The sequence below is a fragment of the Polyodon spathula genome, chromosome 3, assembly GCF_017654505.1.
Source record: "Polyodon spathula isolate WHYD16114869_AA chromosome 3, ASM1765450v1, whole genome shotgun sequence".
In the NCBI taxonomy this organism is placed as follows: Eukaryota; Metazoa; Chordata; class Actinopteri; order Acipenseriformes; family Polyodontidae; genus Polyodon; species Polyodon spathula.
This window is the reverse complement of record NC_054536.1, coordinates 80304797-80326911: the sequence shown is the minus strand read 5'-3', so window position 1 is coordinate 80326911 and position 22115 is coordinate 80304797. Positions and strand designations below refer to the sequence as shown.

Here is a 22115-nt window from a genome sequence, read left to right as displayed (position 1 = left end):
CACGAAGACAAATTAAAGACGAGTCATCACAGTTTGTTTTGGATTCCACCCCTGCACTCCTTCCCTCACACCATTTTGTTTTTCGTTTGTTATTTAATCCTTTTGTTGTGTATAGAAAATAAAAATAAATTATTTTATTTCTGTACACATAAATTACTGTCTGGACATTCCATTTAATACACTCTCGCCTCACATATGGATTTTCTTTTTGTTACTGCATCTTGTAAAGCACTTTGTGATAGTAGTGCACTACGAAAGCCGCTATATAAAATAAAGATTGATTGATAGTATGTTTTGTAATTCATTTTCTGCCAATCAATGGAATCTGAGGACCTCGGGCAGAAAATGATTTATTGTCATAAAGCTGGAGAAGAATACAAGAACATTTCCAACTGCTGTTTCTATTATCAAGAAGTACAACACTCATGGTACTGTCACAACGCTCCCTCGGTCTGGAAGAAAGAAGGTTCTTTCACCGAGAACAAGTAGAAGAATTGTGAGGAAGGTTAATAATAACACTGTGTAACAATTGTTTTTTTTTTTTTTTTGTTCCTGGGTAGCAAGTGTTATTTTCTAATTGCTTATGCCTCAAAAGTATAGAAAATGCCTATTATTCCCCACAAACTTTGCTTTTGTGACCAGGACAGGTACATTTCAAAATATCACTATTTCCAATGAGAAAACGGGCGAATTTGCGTCTTTTCGTTCACATAAAGTCAGAAAAAAACAACATATGAATCCAAATTAACATGTATTTATACTAAAGTAATACAAAAATGACTACAAAAGATTTAGAAGTGAGCAGTTTTTCGCAATTTACGATTATAAAATAAATTTACAGTATAAACGTAAATCTCGAAAAACTACTCACTTCTAAATCTTTTGTAAAATTGTGTTACATAGTGCAATCAGAGAATAACTGCCAAAGATATTCAAAGTGAATTGGCTGCAAAGTGAATGGTGAAGGTCTCAATGGTCGCAGGCCAAGGAAAAAGACACTATTAGAAAATATATATAAAGACAATCTTTTTGCAAAAGTGCTTTCCAAAATGGCATTTGAATAATGGATATGAGTTCTGGTCAAATGTTTTCTGGAGTGATGAAACAAAAATTGAGCTACTTGGGCACGCTGATAGTTGATGCATTTGGAGAAAGTCTGTTGAGGTGTACAAAGAAAAGAACACCATACCTGGTAATATCCTTCTATGGGGCTGTTTTTTCTCAAATGGCACAGGAAATTTAGTTCCAATACATAGTAAAATGGATTGGCCAATCATCTGAAACCTTCCACTACAAAACTTGATTTAAAGTGCAACCGGACATTCCAACACGATAACTATCCAAAGCACACATTAAAATCTATTTCAGAATGATTAAAGAAGAATAAAATCAAGGTTCTGGAATGGCCTAATCAAAGTCCTGATCTAAATCCGGTTGAGAATCTTTGGTAAGAGTTGAGGAAGGCTGTGCACAAGAGAAGTCCTCGGAATTTGAATGAAATGGAACCATTTTACGTTGAAGAATGGTCAAAAATCACTAAAGAATCATGCCAAAAGCTCATTGACAAATATCCTAATTGTTTAAAAGAGGTTATTATTGCTAAAGGTGACTCAACTAGCTATTAATTTAATTTTCCTTGTCAGGATATGAATACTTTTGAATTACCATTTTTGTAGTTTTGCAAAAAAAAAAAAAAATGCTGAAATAAATAATTGTAGACTATTTCTTGTAACAAAAGCAAAACTACTATGCTTTTAGGTTCATTTGCAATATTTTGTCATGTAAAGGCACATAAATAAAAAAATACTGCTCAAGCTCTCAGGGTGGTGATAAACAGCTGTCTGAGGTAAGATTAGAAAGCTTCGTTTTGATGCAATTGTAAAAAAATATATATAACAACAAGTAATAAAGTCCTTGAAAATGGTGAATAGTGTACCGGTTTCCAGATTAAAACACTGGCCTGATTGTCTAGCTTTGCTGGTTACTCTTTGTCGGTTAAATCCTTTACAAATGTCTCATATTAAAAAAAGTGTTAAGGGATAGCAGAGTGTATTTTATAAGAGAAACAAATACTCTTACTGACACTTTTTCTGAGACATTTTCAACGAAAATGCAGAATCAGATTGTAAATGCAGTTTAACATTACATTTAATAGAATCACTTAAAAAAAAAAACCTAACTTTAGAGAAGAATAAGCAATATGTTAAATCCTTGCTCTCAAAAACAATTACATTTATGTTTCATGTTCATCCTTTATTTTTTTTGGTTTACTGTTAATGAAACATATAATTGCATTATAAATGTTTCATTAATAGATGATAATTAAGGAGGTTTTTATGGACAAAACATAAGAGGGATTTTGAGACCTTGTGAAATGAACCTCATGTCTTGTCCATTAAAACCTGTTTAAACTGACATAAACGGATACTACATTACATTAAGCGTCTCGTGTGAACCCACCTTAAGAGACACTTCATTTCTTACCTTACAATTATGCATCATATATTTCAAAAACAATATAGATACAAACGATCTACATTGTTTTATTATTTTCCTAGAATTATTGAGTTTGCACTCTTTAAATCAACATGTCTAATAAAATGTGGTAAGAAGTCAGCAGTGGTGTAGTTTATAATAAAATAAAAACAGTCTTCTCAAAAAGCAAGGAAATTTACATTTACTACATAAATGTTGAGGTTGAACTCATCACCACAAAAGCAAAGTTGATATGGTGTTGAAGTGTACATGTATATCCATGGCTACAGCACCTGGGGACCATGAAGATGGATGTCTCTTGTGTCATCTGGAAAGAGTTGCATGTTCTATGTCTTACCTGATGAAGGCAGTCTGTGGTTGCTTGTGTTGTCTAGTTCCTTTGGCTGCTTTTGTGGCAATGAGTTTAACCCTAACTGCTGCACTATCTTAGTTATATAATGCCTGATGTGGAGGTTCTTATTGCTTTTGTATTTCAATATTACAGCACAATTAATTATCATTTTTATTTATTTAAACCTTATTTATTTCGTTTTTCATTTTTTGTGTGCATATTTCCATATATTTCTACAAATTATAGTCCACCATTACAACAACGTTGCCTATGAGCTTCTCTATAAAATGACTGCACAAAACAGCATACTTAAACCGAGCAACCTATTGTATTTTTCCTAATGGCCTGCAAGTATACCAGATATTTGTAACGCTCATATTGGTTGGATCTAGTCTGGTTCGTGGATAAAGATAAAAAGCTGGTAGAGTCTTCGGACATTTCATTTCATTACAGAGACGTGGTACAAGAAATATGTCTTGATTTATGAATTAAGGAGTTCCACTATTGGGAGAAAGATTGGAGTTGTGAAACCCAAATCTCTGAATGTGAGTTCACCTTTTCCATTCCAAGCAGACATGATGGTAGCAAACCGCTGATTGATCCCATATTAACTAACACATAGGACGGTTGGCATCTCATCTCTCCGCCTTTGTTTCCAGAATCAACTCAGCAATCGATTTCATATATTCGTTCAGCTCCAGCTGCCACCTCAGCCCTCATCAAACTCTGCAAAACCGACATCTGCTGTTCAACTAAATACAACACTCTCCAACCTTCTGCAATCTGCTTGCCAATACATAGCTACACTTTTAGCCCTAGCGACCAAATCATCATTTACCACCAGATGGAAAACATTTACAACTTTCTGCACTCAAAACCAAATGCATCCCACTCCGATTTAATGAGCATCGGATTCTAGCCTCCATCGCCCATGCAAGGGATTCTCTTAATTTACCATTAAAGCCTACATCTCCAGAATTCAGTATTTCTACTGCCTCAACTCCGTTCCTTCCCCAACTCTCCTATCCATCCCATCAGTCCGCTTGACACTCAGAGGGATCCTCAAGAGCCTGCCCCATATTAATAGACTTCCTTTAATCTCTACCCTCAGAAATGGCTACTCTGTCCATTCAATGACCTGACCATGGAAGTACTATGTCTATCTGCTCTTGTGAAGAACTTCCTTTGCAGGACTCCTGAAGGAACAGAGTCCACCCTGTGAACTTACCGTGACAGTACCAGTCGATTTACCGGTGAGGAAAAAAAAAAGCAACATAGCTACCAGAATATCATGGGGAATACAATTGATAGACTTGGAGCGTAAAGCCATATCAACCATGAGGTCTTGTGAACCATACCATGCACCCAGATACTGGACTTTGGCCAGCTGTAGTAATTTTACTACAGAATGCTACCTAATACAATACTTTGCAGTAAAAAAAAAATTTAAAAGTTTGCCATACCCAGTGTTAAACATGATGAAGGTTGTGTGACGGTCCACAAGTTTCACAGCCTGGTCGAAAGAAGCAAACACCAACCTGTCGCAACTTCCTCCATTCAATCAACTGGTGTTCCACTAAACTCCACACTCTCCGGCCTCCTCTAGTCGGCCCGCAACTTCAGGGAGAATGCCTCGGCCCCTCCACTCACTCTTCTTATTCTACCGCCTGGTCTTCTTTCACCACATTCTGTGCCCAGAATCAGATCTCTCTCACCACCTATAACCTTCAGCACCTCCTCGCCTTTATCACATACCTCAGGCTATCCCTTAACCTGAACCCTTCCTCCATCAGGAATTACCACTCAGGTATCCAGCACCAGTTCCGCCTCCAGTCCACCCCCCCTTCCCTCGCTCCTATCCATCCCAGAGTTTCGCCTGACAATCTGGGGCATGGAGAAGAGCCTCCCTCCCACCTCTCAATTAAGACAACCAATCTCAACAGATATCCTCCTTCGCCTCATCTCCTCCCTCCGTCGAGGCTGCTTCACCAATTTGATGTCTAGCCCATCAATCCCAGCCATCGGCCTGCGTGGCTCCGACCTTACTTTGCCCTATTCATCAGGACTTCAAAAACAGACATCAAGTAGCTCTTGTCTCCCTTCAGATCCTCTTTTCATCGAGTTGTCAATCAAGAATCGTCACTACAAGACATTGGTTTGTTTCCCATCTCAACAACTTTCTGTCCAGGTCTGGGTTCTCCCCTCATTTTTATTCTCCTCACTCCTTCCATATCGGAGCAGCCACTTCTACAGCACGCATCGGAATCAACCAGTACCTGATTAAAACCATGGGGCGCTGGTCCTCTTTAGCAGTGGAGGCATATATCAGGTCATCTCCCATGGGCATTGCAGAAGCTCACCAGTCCTGGCTCAACAGTCCAGTAAGCAACTTTCTTTACACAACAGTACTCACACGTTTGCTCACCATAATAACTGTTGCAAAAAATGGGGGTTCATGTATTCCGCTGGTGTTAATATACCAGATGAAGACACTTTAGTGTCGAAACGCATTGTTTCTTTTGCAACTATGTCCTTTTTTAAAATCAATAAAAAGATTTTGATGAAGAATATAAGCAAGCGGGAGTCAAGTATTTAAACCTCTTTGAAGCAAAATGATGAATTTCATTTGGTAAGGCATTGAAATATAGTTTGGCTGAAAGAAATTTGAATATATATATATTATATATATATATATATATATATATATATATATATATATATATATATACACACACATACATACATTTATACATATATACAGTCAAAAGTTTGAGTTCACTTGCTGGAAACTAGGTTTTGTTGACAATGTTTTACGTCGTATACGTTTCTGTAAATACTTGAAAATGAAAACACATGTCACATTATACAAAACAAAACATAAGGAGTATCAAAGCAATTTTCAAGAAAATTGAAAATTGTCTCTAAATCCTGGATTCCTCAAAATAGCCACCCTTTGTCTTAATAACAGCCTCACAAAAACGGCATTCGGTTAACAAGTTTCTTCAGCAATTCCCAGAGATGTAAGGCACTTGTGGGTAGCTTTGCTTTGACTGTTATGTCCAGTTCATCCCATACAATTTCTATGGGATTGAGGTCTGGAGACTGGGCAGGCCAGGTCATTAGATTGAGTTGTCCTTCCCTTTCCTTCTTCACTAGATAGTTCTTGCACAACTTTGAGGTGTGTTTGGGGTCATTATCTTGCTGAAGAATGAAGGACTGCCATGCTGGTTGAGCTTGCCATGGACTTGGCAAAGATCACCAACTCTGTCACTAGCAAAACAACCCCAGACCTGACACTGCCTCCTCCATGCTTGACAGTGGGAACCACACATGCAGAACTCATGTGTTCACCCTCTCTGCGTCTTACAAATACTCGGAGGTTGGACCCAAATATTTCAAATTTTGACTCATCGGTTCATAAGACCAACTTCCACTCCTCAAACATCCAGTTTCTGTGTTTTTTTGCCCAGGCAAGTCTCCTCCTCTTATTCTGCACTTTAACAATGGTTTCTTTGCAGCAATTCTTCCAGTTAGGCCAGCTTCACGCAATCTCCTCTGAACAGTTGATGTTGAAACATCTGTACTTCTAGTAGCATTTAGATTCGAGACTTGTGACTCGAATGAACTTGTTCTCTGATTCTGAGGTCACCCTTGGCCTGCCTGACCTTGTTCGGTCCTCATGAGTGCCAGTTTCTTCAAATCGTTTGATGGGCTTGGCCACAACAGTTAGACACTTGCAAAGTTCTTGCGATTTGTCTTAAAGATTGACCTTCATTTCTTAAAGTAATTACAGACTATTTTTTCTTTGCTTAACTGAGCGTATTTTGCCATTTTCTGCTCCCTTACATTTAGGAATGACAAACTTGTGCCTATGCTACCTATATTTATAGTAATCAAGGACCCTCACCTGTTAACAATAATTGGTGACAAAAGGTTAATTAGGTAACATGCTAGTTAACTCAGAGAACATCTAACAAATACACTTTTATACTTAGGCCAGTGTTCTAACACTGTGTTATACACATTTCAGACTTTTAACTGACTTGGGCTTCAGACTGAAATCCCCTTGCTTTGGGTGACCATTTCATTGAAATTGACAAGATTTACATTTTCATTTAAAAATACAATTTTTGAATGCAGTTCACTTATGATTATCAGCTTATATAAGTACACGTATCATATAATGAAATATTAAGTGTTTATAGACAAGTTCATTACAGAATTGTTTTTGGGGATGTGAGGTTGCTGCTGTTGTAGTTTATTTATCCGATGCTCGATCATATTCCCCTCTGTAAATGTTACTTTACTTGTATTATTTTCTTTTTCTGTTTTTGTGTTAGGACTGCCAATGAAAATGAGCTCATAGCTAAATCTGGGTGCAATACATCTTATGACATGTCATAAATGTTACAAACTGTACGCTGTACCTATCAAATAAATGCATAAATAAATTAATAAATATACTAGGGATTATATCCCTCTTGCTCAGCCAATCAGAGTGCAGGGAATCTTTCCATTGATATACTGTATATCAAAGAAGAGGCCAATCTATTATTTTTTATAATACATAGATACCCTTTTGATGCTAAATCAGCAGTACAGTTGGGTTTTTACGTAGTGTTTCAGTGCTGTACAGACATTCTATGTCATTATTCGTTAGTGCGTCTACTTTATCAGAACAGAAAATAGTGGGCATTTTTTTACACAGAGAATTGTGAGGGTCTGAAATCAACTCCCCAGTAATGTTTTCGAAGCTGACACCCTGGGATCCTTCAAGAAGCTGCTTGATGAGATTTTGGGATCAATAAGCTACTAACAACCAAACGAGCAAGATGGGCTGAATGGCCTCCTCTCATTTGTAAACTTTCTTATGTTCTTATGTTCTTATGTTCTTATTTGGATGATTGCCTTTACCTTGTTTTAATTTCCCGTTCCTCTCCAGTTTCTCTAAGAAACAAATGTATCAGCTTTACATACTTTTTTAACATATTCTCACTCTGTTGATCCTTAATGAACATTTCTGTACTGTGGGTGTTATGGAATAATTGAAAATGAGACATCATTTTGTGTTTAAATTGAACGTGATGGTCTCGAGGAGTTGAATGGGTCAAAGTTCAAGTATATTTTCCTCTAGAGGAATTATCACTTTTTGACATCACTACTGTGGTATTATGCCTTTTTTTACGAATGGCTCATCCATCCATGAATTATATATACACACACACACACACACACACACACACACACACACACACACACACACACACACACACACACACACACACACACACACACACACACACACACACACACACACACACACACACACACACACACACACACACACACACACACACACATCCACGCTATGACAAATAATTATAGCTGTATACTTGTGGTGAACACAACTTTAGCTTTAGAATCACTGGACATGACTAGGTTAAGAATAGTTATACCCACAAATAAGCAAAAGTATTACATTTAAACAATATATAAAGGTATAAACATAAGCTGTACATTATCCTTGTGTTTTACATATATGTTTAACTTACCGCCTTGTAAGTCCTCTTTTGTCCAGCATGTTTCCGTGTTTTCTCTCCATTAGTTCCATTCTCAACATGCATGGCGTAGATGATATCAAAGAAATCCTCTACCACAGCCACTTGTCTTAAAGACACTTTCTCATCTATCCCCATGCCTTCCTGCAAAATCAAAGAAATCAACATTTATTAATTTTTTTTTTTTTTTTTTTTTTTGTTTAACAAAGCTTTATTCTCACAGCATAAAGATTCAGAATGGATCATTTGAAAAAGAACATAGAACAGAACAAAATAAGTCAATGGGTCAACTGTTTGGGAAATTGAATGACAGATTACTTAATGGAACACTATACTATCTGAAACTGCATAATACCCCATATTTGTTCCTCAATGTCCAATAATTTGTTTTTTAATCAACATCTATTACCTTTTTCTGCAATTGTGAACGGTGGCCCAGATAAGCAGTGTACCTGCCGTTTTACGCATTAACAAATCCGAAATACTCACTAAATAAAAATGTAATGAGTAAAAATATGCAGCTTGTCTGCCTCCCCTCCCGTCTCCCCTAAAACTTCCATTAACAACTACATCTCCCAGAATGCAATGTCTTCGCTTACTATGAAACTGTACACAAGCAAAACCAACCCAACAAACATATCCAGTCTCTGGATAGCCATGTTGTCTTTGCAGCCAAATACTGTAAGAATAAGAAAGATTCAAAGCTACACAGGTGAAGCGTAAACAACCCAGTCCAGCTAAAAGAGGTGCCTATAATATTAAACTGTTTTATAACTTATTAATGCATTCCCTTATTGTATTTAATGTTAAAAATATAAGTAACATAATTAATTTGCAGTCTGTGAGAAATTTCAAAAAAAAAAATGTGCTGAACAGATAAAGAAACTCATAGAACACAGGCGTGGTTGTACAGTAGTTCAAAGAAGCATTGCAGTTAAAATGGAAGGCTCAATGCCTACCCATTACCATTAAAGATTGTACCGTATTTAATCGAGATTACTTGCGACTTCAAGGTAATGTCAGTGTTAAAATTAGAGGGTAAGATACTCCCACACCCAAACCCTTATCTGGAGCGATGCTTGTGGATATTTGGTGTGTTTACAAAAAATGATTATGTAATGAGACCTTTAAACAGTACTAAAAATTGATGAAAACAGTATGGTTATGAACACATATAATGGTTTATAATCAGAACAAAAAATGAAAAAATAAAAATAAAAACTCAGAAGTATAAAGTATTCCTTTAATTCCCAGAAAAGGACCCTGGCTCTGATACTGTGGAGTACTTTAAGTGCAACAGTTTGGTGTGAATGATATCTGATTTGTCTGATCTATGCATACTTCCTATAGAAAATTTCTCTAGCGTATTTTTATCTATTCATATCTGGCTTCCAGCTTAAACATAATGTGGCTGATAAAGCTATGGAAGGCAGCTGTGACCTTCAAACTCTGTGTCACTGGTTCAGTACAATACAATGGAGGAGGGGAAACCAGCTAGCTGAAAGGTCATACACCCCACATTATTTTGTGAAATACAGGAATCATAGACAATACCTTGGTAAACCAGCTTATATGTAAATGTAGACGAAACCTCATATACATATATATATATTGCAGATACATGGAAAATCAAACTTATTTGGAGCAACATGAGTCATAAGAATTGCAAACATCATAAGAAGGTACTAAAAGTTAAACAAAAATAGATGAAGAAATGAACTGGAATTTAACACTATGCCTACAAACTAAACCTTTCTCGTGTTGCAAGAGAAATGATTCTTCCAGTCATATATGTGTCTTCAGGAATCTCTTCAAAAGTTTTGGTCATATGGTAGGTGTTTTCTGACAGAACCCCACCCCCCCAAAAAAATACACAATCTCTCTAGTCTGGTTCTGTTTCAAAAGTTTGTAACATTATTGTAGTGGTTTCTTCCCAGTCCTCCAATGACTCATCTTGTTAGACTGGGAAACTGATTTCGGATCTCCTATTCTGTAATGCAGCGGTACTCAGTAGGTGGCCCGCGAGCCAAATACGGCCCGCCAAGGCTTCCTGTGTAGCCCACCAGCTCAAACAAAATATTGCTATGATAATAAATTATTCAGGTTTCGTCTAAGCGGTAAGCGTAAGCATATACAATTTACAAACAGTATAATGCACTGCCTATCAATTTGCTCTATCACTTACGTACTGGATCTTATGCTCTCGCAATTGCATCAGACAGTACTTTCAGACAGCACACTGCCCATTTGTTTTCATTATTAGTGTGATGGAAACAGAGCCAAAAATGAGTGCAAGCGGGAGTAAAAGTTACAAAGTGGACAGCGAAACCGTGCATTTAATCCAAACTGGACAGCAGATTTTATTTTTATTATGCCATCTCATTTAAATGCAAAACCTTTGTGTTTAATATGCCAAACCACTGTAGCAGTCGTCGCCAACTTGAGGCGCTACTTTGAATCAAAGCACAGTAATTTCAACACAGCCTGTCCTCCTGGCAGTGTCTTAAGATGTGCTCTAGCTAAAAAGAAAAACTTTCCTGGATTCTGAGCTTGTGAAGGGAGTGCATGTTGGAATTGCTGGACGAGCTGTTGGCCGGAGATAAAAACAAAGACGACATTCTGAACCGCGTGAAGCAAGATCCACTGTCTGATTCCATCGCAGCATAAAGAGTGGAGATTATTGGTGAGGATTGTCTGTCAGCACTGCTTTCCAAGTTTAAAAAATACCACATACATGTCTCTTGCAGTTGATAAATCATGCGATTTTATTGACACTGCCCAGCTATCGTTGTTTGTTAGACTTTATGACAGTGAAATCTTCCAAGGAAAAATTGTTGTGCTTAATACCATTAGAAACCTACACTACAGGCGCGATCGTTTTTGAAAAGGTAAAAAGATTTTTTAATCAACATGGATTAGATCTGCAGAAAGTTAACCTGCTTGTTACAGATGGAGCCCCCTCCATGACAGGGAAAGAAAAAGGCTTTGTTTCCCGTTTGGCAGCGATACACCCTTCATTAAACACTCTTCACTGCATCTTTCATCAAACTCTCCTGTGCGGTAACTTGTCTGGTGAATTGGAAAAAACTATGGGATTTGTGATGAGATTAGTGAACTACATATGCTCAACTTCTAGCCTGCAACATTGTCTTTTTAGAGCACTTTTGCAGGACGTTTCAGCCGAATACAATGATCTGTTGCTGCATAATGACATTCGCTGTTTAAGTCGGGGGAGTGTGTTAGAGAGGTTTTGTGCACTTGAGAAAGAAATAACAGAATTTCTTTCAAATCAGAAGACCAGCAAGGCTGGCGAGTTACTGGAATTTCTGAACGATGTTCCCACAATGTCCCGGGTAGCTTTTCTGTGTGATATTACTGGTCACTTGAATTCCCTCAACCTACAGCTGCAAGGCCGTGCAAGCAGTGTCAGGATCTGTTTGAGAAGGTGTGCGCACTTCAGAGGAACCTTGAAATCTTTAACACTGACTTAACAGGAAAAATGTTTCCCACATTGCATGTTGTTCCTACAGATTACACCTTGATCAAAATGATGGAAGAATTCATGAACAATCTCATCAAAAACTTTCAAATGTGATATGAGAACTTTAGAATTCCAAAGGATATGCTTTTATTTGTTCGTGATCCGGCTGTTGTCTCTGCTGACGGACCTTGCCTTTTTGAAGTGAAGAACATTCTTGATTCAATTGATAAAGATCGATTAGAAATTGTAACAGACGTCTTGAAAGCAAAATTCTGAGAAATGGGACCTTGTGATTTCTGGACTCAATATGTTGACCAATTTCAGAATAGCCAGAACTTAGCCATCTTCCTTTTAACGATGTTTGGATCAATGTACCTGTGTGAATCAGGGTTTTCCTCTATGAACATTATAAAAAACCAATATCACAATCACATCACAGATAAGCATCTCCAACACAGCATTCGCCGTGCCCTAACCTCCTACAAACCAGTCTTCACAAAGCTTGCTAGTTAAAATATAAACACTAATACTGTACTCAGTTTGCAGCCAATCTTTGCAGTTTAAGTTATTATGCGTATGTTTCTATTTTGTTGTCAACCTACTGTGCACGATCCACCCCACGTCATAAAATTCCCAAATTAGTCCATAGGTGGATCTAATTGAGTATCATTGCTGTACTATAATTAGCTCAAGTTTCAGACCTACACAACTGAAGTTTAAATGTAGGTTCTATTATTCACAGTACCACTAAATTAAAGTCAATTTATTTAGCAGTTGTTTAGATCAATTGAATATAAAGAGACTTTGTGGTTCGGTCCTGTGACAACAGAAATGGTGTCGTAAGACATGTAGGGCAATGGTGTCGTAAGACATGCAGACTGCTCTCTGAGGTTCTGAGGTTAGGTTTAAGGCTAAACCTGCTGCCAAGTTTGCTATGAGACTATCCTGGGTTGAAAGACATACCATAGAACTTGCAGCATTCACTGCCAAGAGGTAACTGGAGACAGGAGAAAGTGAATTATCCATAACTTCAAAAATGCTTAATCAGAATTACAAGGTAAAACTGAAAGAAACTATAAAATTTACACTGAAGAAGGCACTAGCCAAAACATTTGTCTACTGGACTTTTCTAATCAAAAATGACTAGGTAGCCAACTTCTCCAGAGACACTGGTGATAACTTTGGAGACAATACAATTCTCCCAAATGACCCCTTCAAAGGTAATAAAGATCTTAACAATAAGCACCGTGGTTGGCTGTAGCCTGTTCCACAGCACCCCAATTGCCACGAGCACAAAAATCATAAGCATCGACATTTTTATAAAAAAATAAAAAGGGTGGTGGGGGGGGGGGTTGTTTTCCACAGAGCTGGAGAATTATAACAGACCAGGCAGTCGTTTAACTTTTGTATAATTATTAAATAGGATGCACAGAAGTCTGAACTTTGGTAAAATGGTATGAACATTCAACATCTTATTTTTGGTATTGGTGATTTTTTTTTTTTTTTTTTTTATTTGTTCTTGCATAAAATCATACAGACGCACCTAAAAGCTGCTGCCAACGTACCTGAAATGACTTCCAATTCAAACATCTCGGTGCTATTAAGGTCAGACTTTTCATGGTTTAAAACAGTTGATGTATTTTTTTAAGTTGACTGGCCTTCAAATAGACCACCAGCACATCTGCAAATCTATAGTACAGCTGAATACAGCAAGGTCATCTGCAAATAGTAATTGGGGGGGTGGGGGCTGTTCAAGGGTAGCTTCTTAAAACAAGATATTGTGAACTGTATGATGGACTTTAGTGTCCCAATGAGCATTAAACAAGATTATTAATACATCCATGTCTACTTGGGACATGCAGTTAGTCAAGTACAGAACTGGCAGATGCTCGAAATTATGTAGGTCAAGAAACAATTAAAATTGAGTCAAAAGACCAGGTGAATTAAAAATCATCTACAGGATTGATTATACCATTCATCACCTTTACCACAGTAAAACTGGCCTTGTTTAACACGTTGTTGCGATACACATGCCATGTATTTACAATTCTTTACCACACTTATCTTTCATTCACAACAGTGTTTTAGTTTGATTTCACTTTTACTAAATAGGCTTTTACAGTAATGTTTTTTAAAGGAACCTTAAATAATAAGAACAAAATAAATAAATGAACAACCAGGCATCTACAGGATTAACATATACACAAGATACTGCATTCATAGTGTGTGAAAAAAATATCTCATGCAAGTGAATTAAAGTTTAGTTTGTCCACATATGCACGGAAGGTAATATAGTAATGTTTTGGGCATCATATAAAATCAGCATTTTATCAGGCTATATCGGAAGGCAATCCAAAAAGTCTGTAAGAGGCCAGGAAATAAGTTTGTACAAGACAGACAGATCTGATCAGGGCATGAAGGTCCACATTTTTTATAAGAAATCTAAAAAAGTATTTAAATGAACCCCCTAATATTTGAAGTGCCCAAGAACTGAGGTCTAATAGTAGAAAAACTGTAAAAGTAAGATGATCCATAAAATACAGGTAAAACCAAAAAAAAAAAAAAACAACCACAGAATCTGCATACCTTAGCAATCTAGCACACACTCCATCACATGAGCGGTTCATTTGACATGCAAATTACATTTGTGTATTCTATTACTTTATATTAGCAGCATCTCCAAGTCAATTTCAGTCAAGATGGACAAGACATCTGATGTGACCGACCATGACAGAGCGCTAAGAGGTTGTAACTGGTGTTACATCAAGAGAAAAACAAATCCATTATGATTTACCAGTGAATTAATACTATGTTTGCAGGAATGAAAAGTAGTTTTAAACCTTTTGCAGCACACACACTTGGAGCACACACACCTAGGATACATTCTGTTACTTAAAAAAGTTTAACCCCCCTGTTGCTTCTGTATTACCCGCTTGACTAATGACAGATCTATGAGTACAATCATTTGAAACTGTGGTTTGTGGTGGGCACATACATTTCTAGTTGTAATCTGTGTTTTTATTTCTTCCAGAAAATCATCATGCTCATGACAATCTGAAGTAAACATATTTGAGAATCTGGCACTAAAGCATATACAATCAGAGAATACTGAAAACTGATCACATAATAGATCAGTCCTATATGATATGGAATTGTAGTATGAAACTACACTAAACATTTACAAGAAAATACCAGAACAAGAGGCATACATTCTACAGCAATCTTAAACTGTACTGCAGCAAAAGCTTGAAAAAATAAAACAATACCAGCTGTTTCTTAATAGTTACAAGCATGGCAATGACAGCAGTGTTTCTAGCTACAGTACTATAACTTTACAGCTATTACACCATTAAAAAAAAAAACATTGTACAGTCTACCATGTTGCAACACTGGCTGTAATGACTGTGTGAACAGCTTATCCGCTTTGGTGTTTCTCTTCCCTTGTGGAGCTGCTGGTTTGGAACAGTACACTGCAAGCAGGTATAATAGACTGTCTCCATAGCAACCTGGAAAGAATTCCCTGCCCCTGCTCCAGTGCAAGCAACGGTCCCATCCGGAATGAGTGCACAAGCTTAAGGCAGGGCCTGCTCTGTAACGCTTCCTTGTGTGGATTTTTTACACTTAATCTGGTTAGGATTCTGGGAGCTGCAGAACTGCAGAATCTGTACTCTTAGAACAGGATATATACAGAATGCACAGCGACCCTTCGAAAAGTCTATTTAAAGGCATTTTTTTGATGGTGCTTAAAACATCTTGTCTTCATTTTCTTCAGATTACAGTAATAATGCAATTTTGCAGACATATATGTTTTTATATAGAAGAACAGACTTTTGTCAAAGAAATAACCTTTTATGCACAAAGTGGTTTCTCATATATGCAAGAAAAACAGCACAAGATGTAATAGGCAGTCTGAAAAGTAAATATCATACTTTAGTAGTTACAGGTGGTTTGCGTAACTCCCTGATTTGCGACTGGAAATCCTACACAAAGAGAAACTGCGGGTGGGGGAGTTTAGATATAAACAGGGCCCATCTAAAACCCTTGTCGTGTCTGGACAGATGGAGGTAGGAGGCCTGCTGTAAGGAGAAGAGAAAGTGCACCCTCTTTCCCTCAAGGGAGATGAATGCAACAGAGCATGTGACTTGCTGGGAAATAACACAGCTACAGTAGGTCAACAGCTGAAGAGACAGACCAATCTATTGTAGAATCTGGATAAAATAACAATATGCAAAGGAACTGCAGAGTAACTAACTCACTACCAAAAAGAGAAGGGCATTACTTTAAGAATAAGAAAGCAATCAGCCCCCTTATTAGTTCATCACATTTATAGTAAAAGGGAATGAATAGGGATGTGAGTTTTACACAATAATTCCCAATAACATTGGAATTGTAATTTGTTCTTTGGTTAGCAAAATACATTAAACAAATGAAATAAAAACAAATAAAACAATACACACAGTACATCTGAGCTACCGTTTCTCAACTACACTTATTAAGGTTCTTGTATATTATTTAAACAGCCAGTGCCTGCCAGGCCCCTGCTAATTATCCTATGAACTGAATACTGAATGCTACATCACAGTAAATGTAACCAATTAAGGTTTATGAAGCTAAAGATTGTCCTTTATAATGTGCTGCTGCTGCTGTCCTGCCCAGGTTGTGAAATTGACTCTTAGCTTAGGCGTTGCCTGGTGACCTGAACCACATCTAAGAGACCACAGAAAGATCTAAGCTACAAATATTGATCAGTTTAAATTCACTACCTACCACACAGCCAGAAGTAAGCAAGGCTGTGTACCTGTGGGTATTGTGGAGCATGCCTTTCATACCTAATTAAAATCATTAAATGTTGTAGTATTTTTTAACACGGTGGTCGGTGGGGGGATTGAGATATGCAGCAGAAGGAATTAATTAGTTTCCCTTTGTGGTTTTTGAGAACGAAATACACAAACCATTTTCATGTAGTCGGCTTTTTATCTTGATGTTGACTGATTTGCTACCGTGCTCTGTGTTTGTTTTTAAAGAGTTGCGTATTGTTTCCACAAAAGCATATTCAAAAGGCCGTTTGTATTGTTTGCAGTCTGATAGGATGTCTATTTCACTTCACGGTTAGCGCCTGATTCGCTCTTTGTCCCTTTTCTGAGGTAGCTAGCTAGCTAGCTAATTAGGCACAGTCCGATTGTCTTTCTCTTTACTTTCACCGCAGCAGTCATGGTAGCGAATTACCTACTACAACGGATTACAGCCCCATAAAAAATAAATAAATAAACAGCCTTGTCTGTAGGGTTGGGCAGAAAATAAGAACCTCTACAGCACGGGTTTTTGAGGTCGTTCATTTTGGCAGGAAAGCAAATTTGTCTGTTCGTAATGGGACGCCTCGTTATAGTTCAGAAGGTGCTGCTGCTGCAGTGCATTTGAAGACCAATCTATATACCCTGCTAGTTTAAATCAAAGATGACTAGCAAAGCATTAAAGTCTCTTTCTATAATCTACTATAGTTTCTCTACAATAGTGTTTTCGAAAATTGAGTATGTTTTATGTGGGAAGTCTGACTTAAAAATAATTCAGCTTGCACGCACCATGTTATGTCATGTCATGACGCTATGTCATGTGGCAGATTTGAGGATGTATACACCATTCTTCACAAACACAAGACTATCGTTTTAAAGGGGTGCACTTTTTTGTTAGACTAAATTATAATACATCGATTAATACATTGATTAAGTATTAAGTCACCAGGGTATGAAAACCCAAAACAAATACGAAATATGCAGGCTCTCCGGGTCTTGCAATAGTGTTCCTTTGCAAAATTATTCAATATAACATTGACAAGGCAAAGGTAAAGATTGTGGTAACAAATGTGTTGTTAGATAGTCACTGCGTAAAACATCTATGAGGTAAGCTGGGCTATTGATCTACAAATACAATAAATACATAAATAAACAGAACATGTGAAAAAAAAATCAACTTGCAAAAATGTGCCCCCTCTTTACATCAGTATTTTTAACGCCGTGTATTGACCTTGTATTGCTTACATGTTATATAATGCATATTTATCAAATAGTTAATATTTTTGTTAAACAAGTCAATTAATATTTCAGCTCGGACGCGCATTAGAAAGAGCCCAAACTAGTAAATACATTGTTTGTCTTGTTATCACAGGAAAGGCGTGCTTTTTCAGTTTCACTACCATGGCTACCGTGAATCTTAAGGGGGGTTTTAAATGACCACTGCATCAAGTGAAATAGTGTATGGGTTTTACTTCTGCTTACAGGTTTAACGCATAATGCCTGCTAGAACCGGCAGAAGATTATTAACATTCAGATGAAATGATGTGGAGCGATGTAAAATTATATTCCATATAAAATAATTCTTAGAACCAGTACTGTTTAACAGAAGCTGCCCAAATGTGAAGATATTCGTTGAACTTGGGAAAGCCCCTACCAAGCGCCATGTCATGGCATCAAGCAGTCTACCCTGGCCCTGAACTGCACGCCATGTACATCACACTCACATCTGTAAACAAAAAATACAGATTTTGAATAGATTTTATTAATTAAAACCAATTAAATGGTGCTTTCTATCAGTCCCATCAAAAACCACATGTTTGTTTAACAGTGAATTAGGTTTGTTTTTGTTTATGTTTTTTAACGCGTCCTATACTGGTGTCACGTCAATTTATGCTACCTGTCAAATGTTCCTACTTTGCGTACTGCGCATGCACAACTTTTCCCTAGACCAGGTAGCAGACTGATAAGGTAGCAAAATGTGACATTTATACAAGTCATATGCTGCTACCGGTAGCAAATTTTGACGTAGCAAAAATTGACGTTACACCTGTACTTAATTAATGACAAGCTACTTGGTGTCATTATCGTGACGAATTGGGACTGCAGATTTTAAATGAATTGCTATGATTTAACAGTGTGACCATGCCAGGCTACGTACAGAGTGGTGCTGACTGAATCTTACGAGGGCCATACTTTGCTTTAACAATTACACATTTACAGGCAATCGGCTAACATCAATAAAACATTCACTAACCGTAGTTTTCACCGGCACGTACAGCACTAGTTTCTCTCCGTTGATCGCATCTGGAGCCCCAAGCTGGAAACCTTTGGACTTGACCCAAAATTTAAACTTAGCATTGTCTGTGGAGCTGGACTCTGATCCATTTAGTAGCTGCACTATCCGGTCGTACTTTTTACGGGTCACTGTCTTCGTCTTCCCGGAATCACCATATGTCCTGAGACACCAGTCCTGAAACTGGCGGTACATGTCCCGATCGCCCTCCATTACAAACAGGGGGCCCAATGTGTTCCTCGACGTATTTTCTTCTCGCCTGTTTTTTGTACACTACTTTGCACCTGTTCGCCTATTATTGATCATGAACAATCTCTACCTAGCTTGATAGCTTAAGAAGAGAGGTGTTGATTTTAAAATTACCGCACTAGCAAAGAATGGGGGGACCCTGCATCTAAACCCCAGTTAATTTCCAATTGATCTGGCTCTCACCATGGGAGACAGTCGGATCTCGGTCGCTTATTATCAGCCCCTCGCCCTCCTCTACGTGATCAGTTGCAATATTCCAGAGCCAGGGCTATCCTAGTCATTCCACTCCACAAGAAAAAGAAACAGGTTCTTTGTGTATACTTCTCTTTCTTTATTAGATTTGGATCCCAGGACCCTTTCTCTACCTGATATAGGCAAATTAGTTATTGGCTGCGTTATTCCATTTTGTCCTAGACTGTGCCTCTCCCCTCTCTAGTCCCCGTGCAGGATGTGAAATGTGAGCCAGCAAATACCATGTCTTGTAATGCTTTTGGTAGATTTTCGTTTTTAACTGCAGTTCTGCTATTTATCCCAACAATGTAATTAAATCAAATCTCCCAGGCCTTTATAATGTTCCCTGACCGAATGTGCATTTCCCAATTATTACGGTAATGTTCGGCAGTACCCACTAAAATGTCCACTTCCTCAATTTCTGAATGCAGGACTGCGCTTGTCTATTTTTACTTTATGGTTTACCCCAGTGTGCGCTGACAAAAAAAAAAAAAAAATCTTGTTTTTTATTTGTATTTATTGTATGTTTTTTTATTGTATTGTTGTGCTTAAACACCGACCTAGAATCCAAAACAGCTATAGCAAATCTAGTTATTTCTCCCCCGTCGGTTGTATAGGCTCTAGAAAAAAAAGTATTTGTCTGGTGGTCTGAATAAAACGATGCATTGATTACCGACCCTGTGTCTAATTGGTAACGATTATATCCAAATTAAAACGCATTTTATAATATTCATTCTTAACGCTCCCCCCTTTTCGGCGTGTCTCCGCTGGATCCAGCGGCAGAAGAACCCCTCCTTTGTGAGAGAAATGATACCTGGCGGTTTCCCAAAGCGGGCACAACTAATGTTCCTATTTTCCGCGTTTAGAATCTGTTTTTTTCAGTTTAAAGACGTGAAAACACGATTGTCAGCCTTTTTCAGGCACTGTATTGCCCAGACTCAGTCCCAACACTATACACTGATATCTCTTCTTAGATCTCTTAGTAATAAATATGCAGAGCTTGCTCACAGTTCCATCAAATGTATGTGCCTTCAGAGGTCTTCAGAATCTTCGGTTTCAAACTACAGTTGTGTAATTAAAGAAAGCGAGACGGCATTCCTCCTGTCTTAGTATCTGTCGGTAGCTTTATCCCCCTTCACAGCAGTTGCAGCGGCAGGATAGAACCTCCCTAACAACCTCCTTTTTTTATACTATATTACTCGGTCTGACGGCGGCTCCAGCCGGGACTGACAGCACGGGCTGAGTGAGAGCACTGCACAGAAACCTCTCTCCCCGAGTTCTAATCATCTGATTGGCTGCCGGGACAAAAGTTTCTGTGGAGACGGCAGCGCCGTGACGTCACAGAAAGAATTGTCCCATTTAGGGATCCGAGGAAGTGCGCATGATCCACTAAGCAGGTTGGAGCAGGGCTTTGTGAGAGCTGGCCAGCAGCAGTGTGGTGGCATTACAACAAGGTGTTGGAAAGGAGTAGACACGCTTTCCATGCGGTTTCCATGGAGATCTTCTTGTAGAATGAAAGGGTGAACAGAATATACGTAGGTACCACTGGTTTATGCACTGCGCGTCTTAAATAATAGTCAGTTGACTTGTCTTTTTCACAACAGACGCAAATATTCAGCAACATATTATTTCAATTCGGGACATGTATTGACAAGGGTCTAAATGGACTTTTTATTGCATCCACACTAATTGTCACGTTTTGATACGGAGGACCTGGGGAGAAACCAGTACAGTATTGTACAGACAGGCTTCTGGAAACAGCCGAGAGATGGATACTTTTGGATATATACGAACTGGCAAATTACCATACAAAGTACAATACATTCGACGTCCGTTTAGAAAAAATAGGCACATTTTATAGCAACAGGATGATTTGTTTTAACGCAGACGATATGATTACAAATGGCATTTAAATTCTGGTGGCTTCATCCCTCCAGGTTCCGTGTAGCGTAGCAGGTGCTCCGAGGTCCTCGTTGTCATTTTTCACGAGTCACAGGTTGATTTACTGTAGTAGGCTACCCCATTTGTCTTGAATTGACCGAACTGTCCCGGTGCTTTCAGCGGTACAAGAATTGCTGGAGAATGATTGACATACAGCTGTATATGTTTATTTTGCACGCAGATGTAATTAATGTGCGTTTTAAGTGGCATTACAGGGTTGTGCAATGTGTGTGTGTGTGTGTGTGTGTGTGTGTTTCAATCTCAGTGAATAACATCCATTTTAAATGTATTTTATGTCAGACTTTATTGCACTGAGGTCAGTAATTGGAAATTGAGCCCAATCCTATTACTAGACGCAGTGCAAGCTAACCTGTACATTTGTTGTTTGGTTCAATCCAAAGTTCATTACTTGTGTCTGGATTCCCTCATTATTAACCTGAAACACAGTGGAGCACAGGGTTGACCAATAATAAAGGAGGGAGGGGGGGTAACTTTAGTAAAACAACAAAAGTATACTAATTTAATCAATGTGGTTAAAGCTAAAATATTTTTTATAACTACTGGATTCTCCATGTTGTGTTTGTCTTATATTGTATTCTAAATAAGAAGTGATACAGTGTATGAGTCCAATATAAAGCCAAAGATTCTAATTTTAAAAAAAGCAGCAAATAATGGACTCCAATCTTTGAATACGAATCTGACGAATGCATTTTAACAAAAAAACAGCCAAGAGTGAAAGTTGTAT

At 37.9% G+C, this 22115-nt stretch overlaps 1 protein-coding gene across 3 annotated transcripts in view; it reads right to left on the bottom strand.

Moving 5' to 3' along the window:
• LOC121313471 (nucleolar protein 4-like) overlaps positions 1-20698 on the bottom strand; it is a 114605-nt gene extending 93907 nt beyond the window's left edge. For all 3 annotated transcript variants that reach the window (XM_041246073.1, XM_041246074.1, XM_041246075.1), the window contains exons 1-2: positions 18911-20698; positions 8380-8529 (exon numbers count right to left, since the gene is read on the bottom strand). In XM_041246073.1, coding sequence (XP_041102007.1) covers positions 8380-8529; positions 18911-19162 — 402 coding nt within the window. In that variant the 5' untranslated portion in view covers positions 19163-20698. The remainder of the gene's footprint in view (positions 1-8379; positions 8530-18910) is intronic.
• Between the last annotated feature and the right edge of the window lie 1417 nt (positions 20699-22115).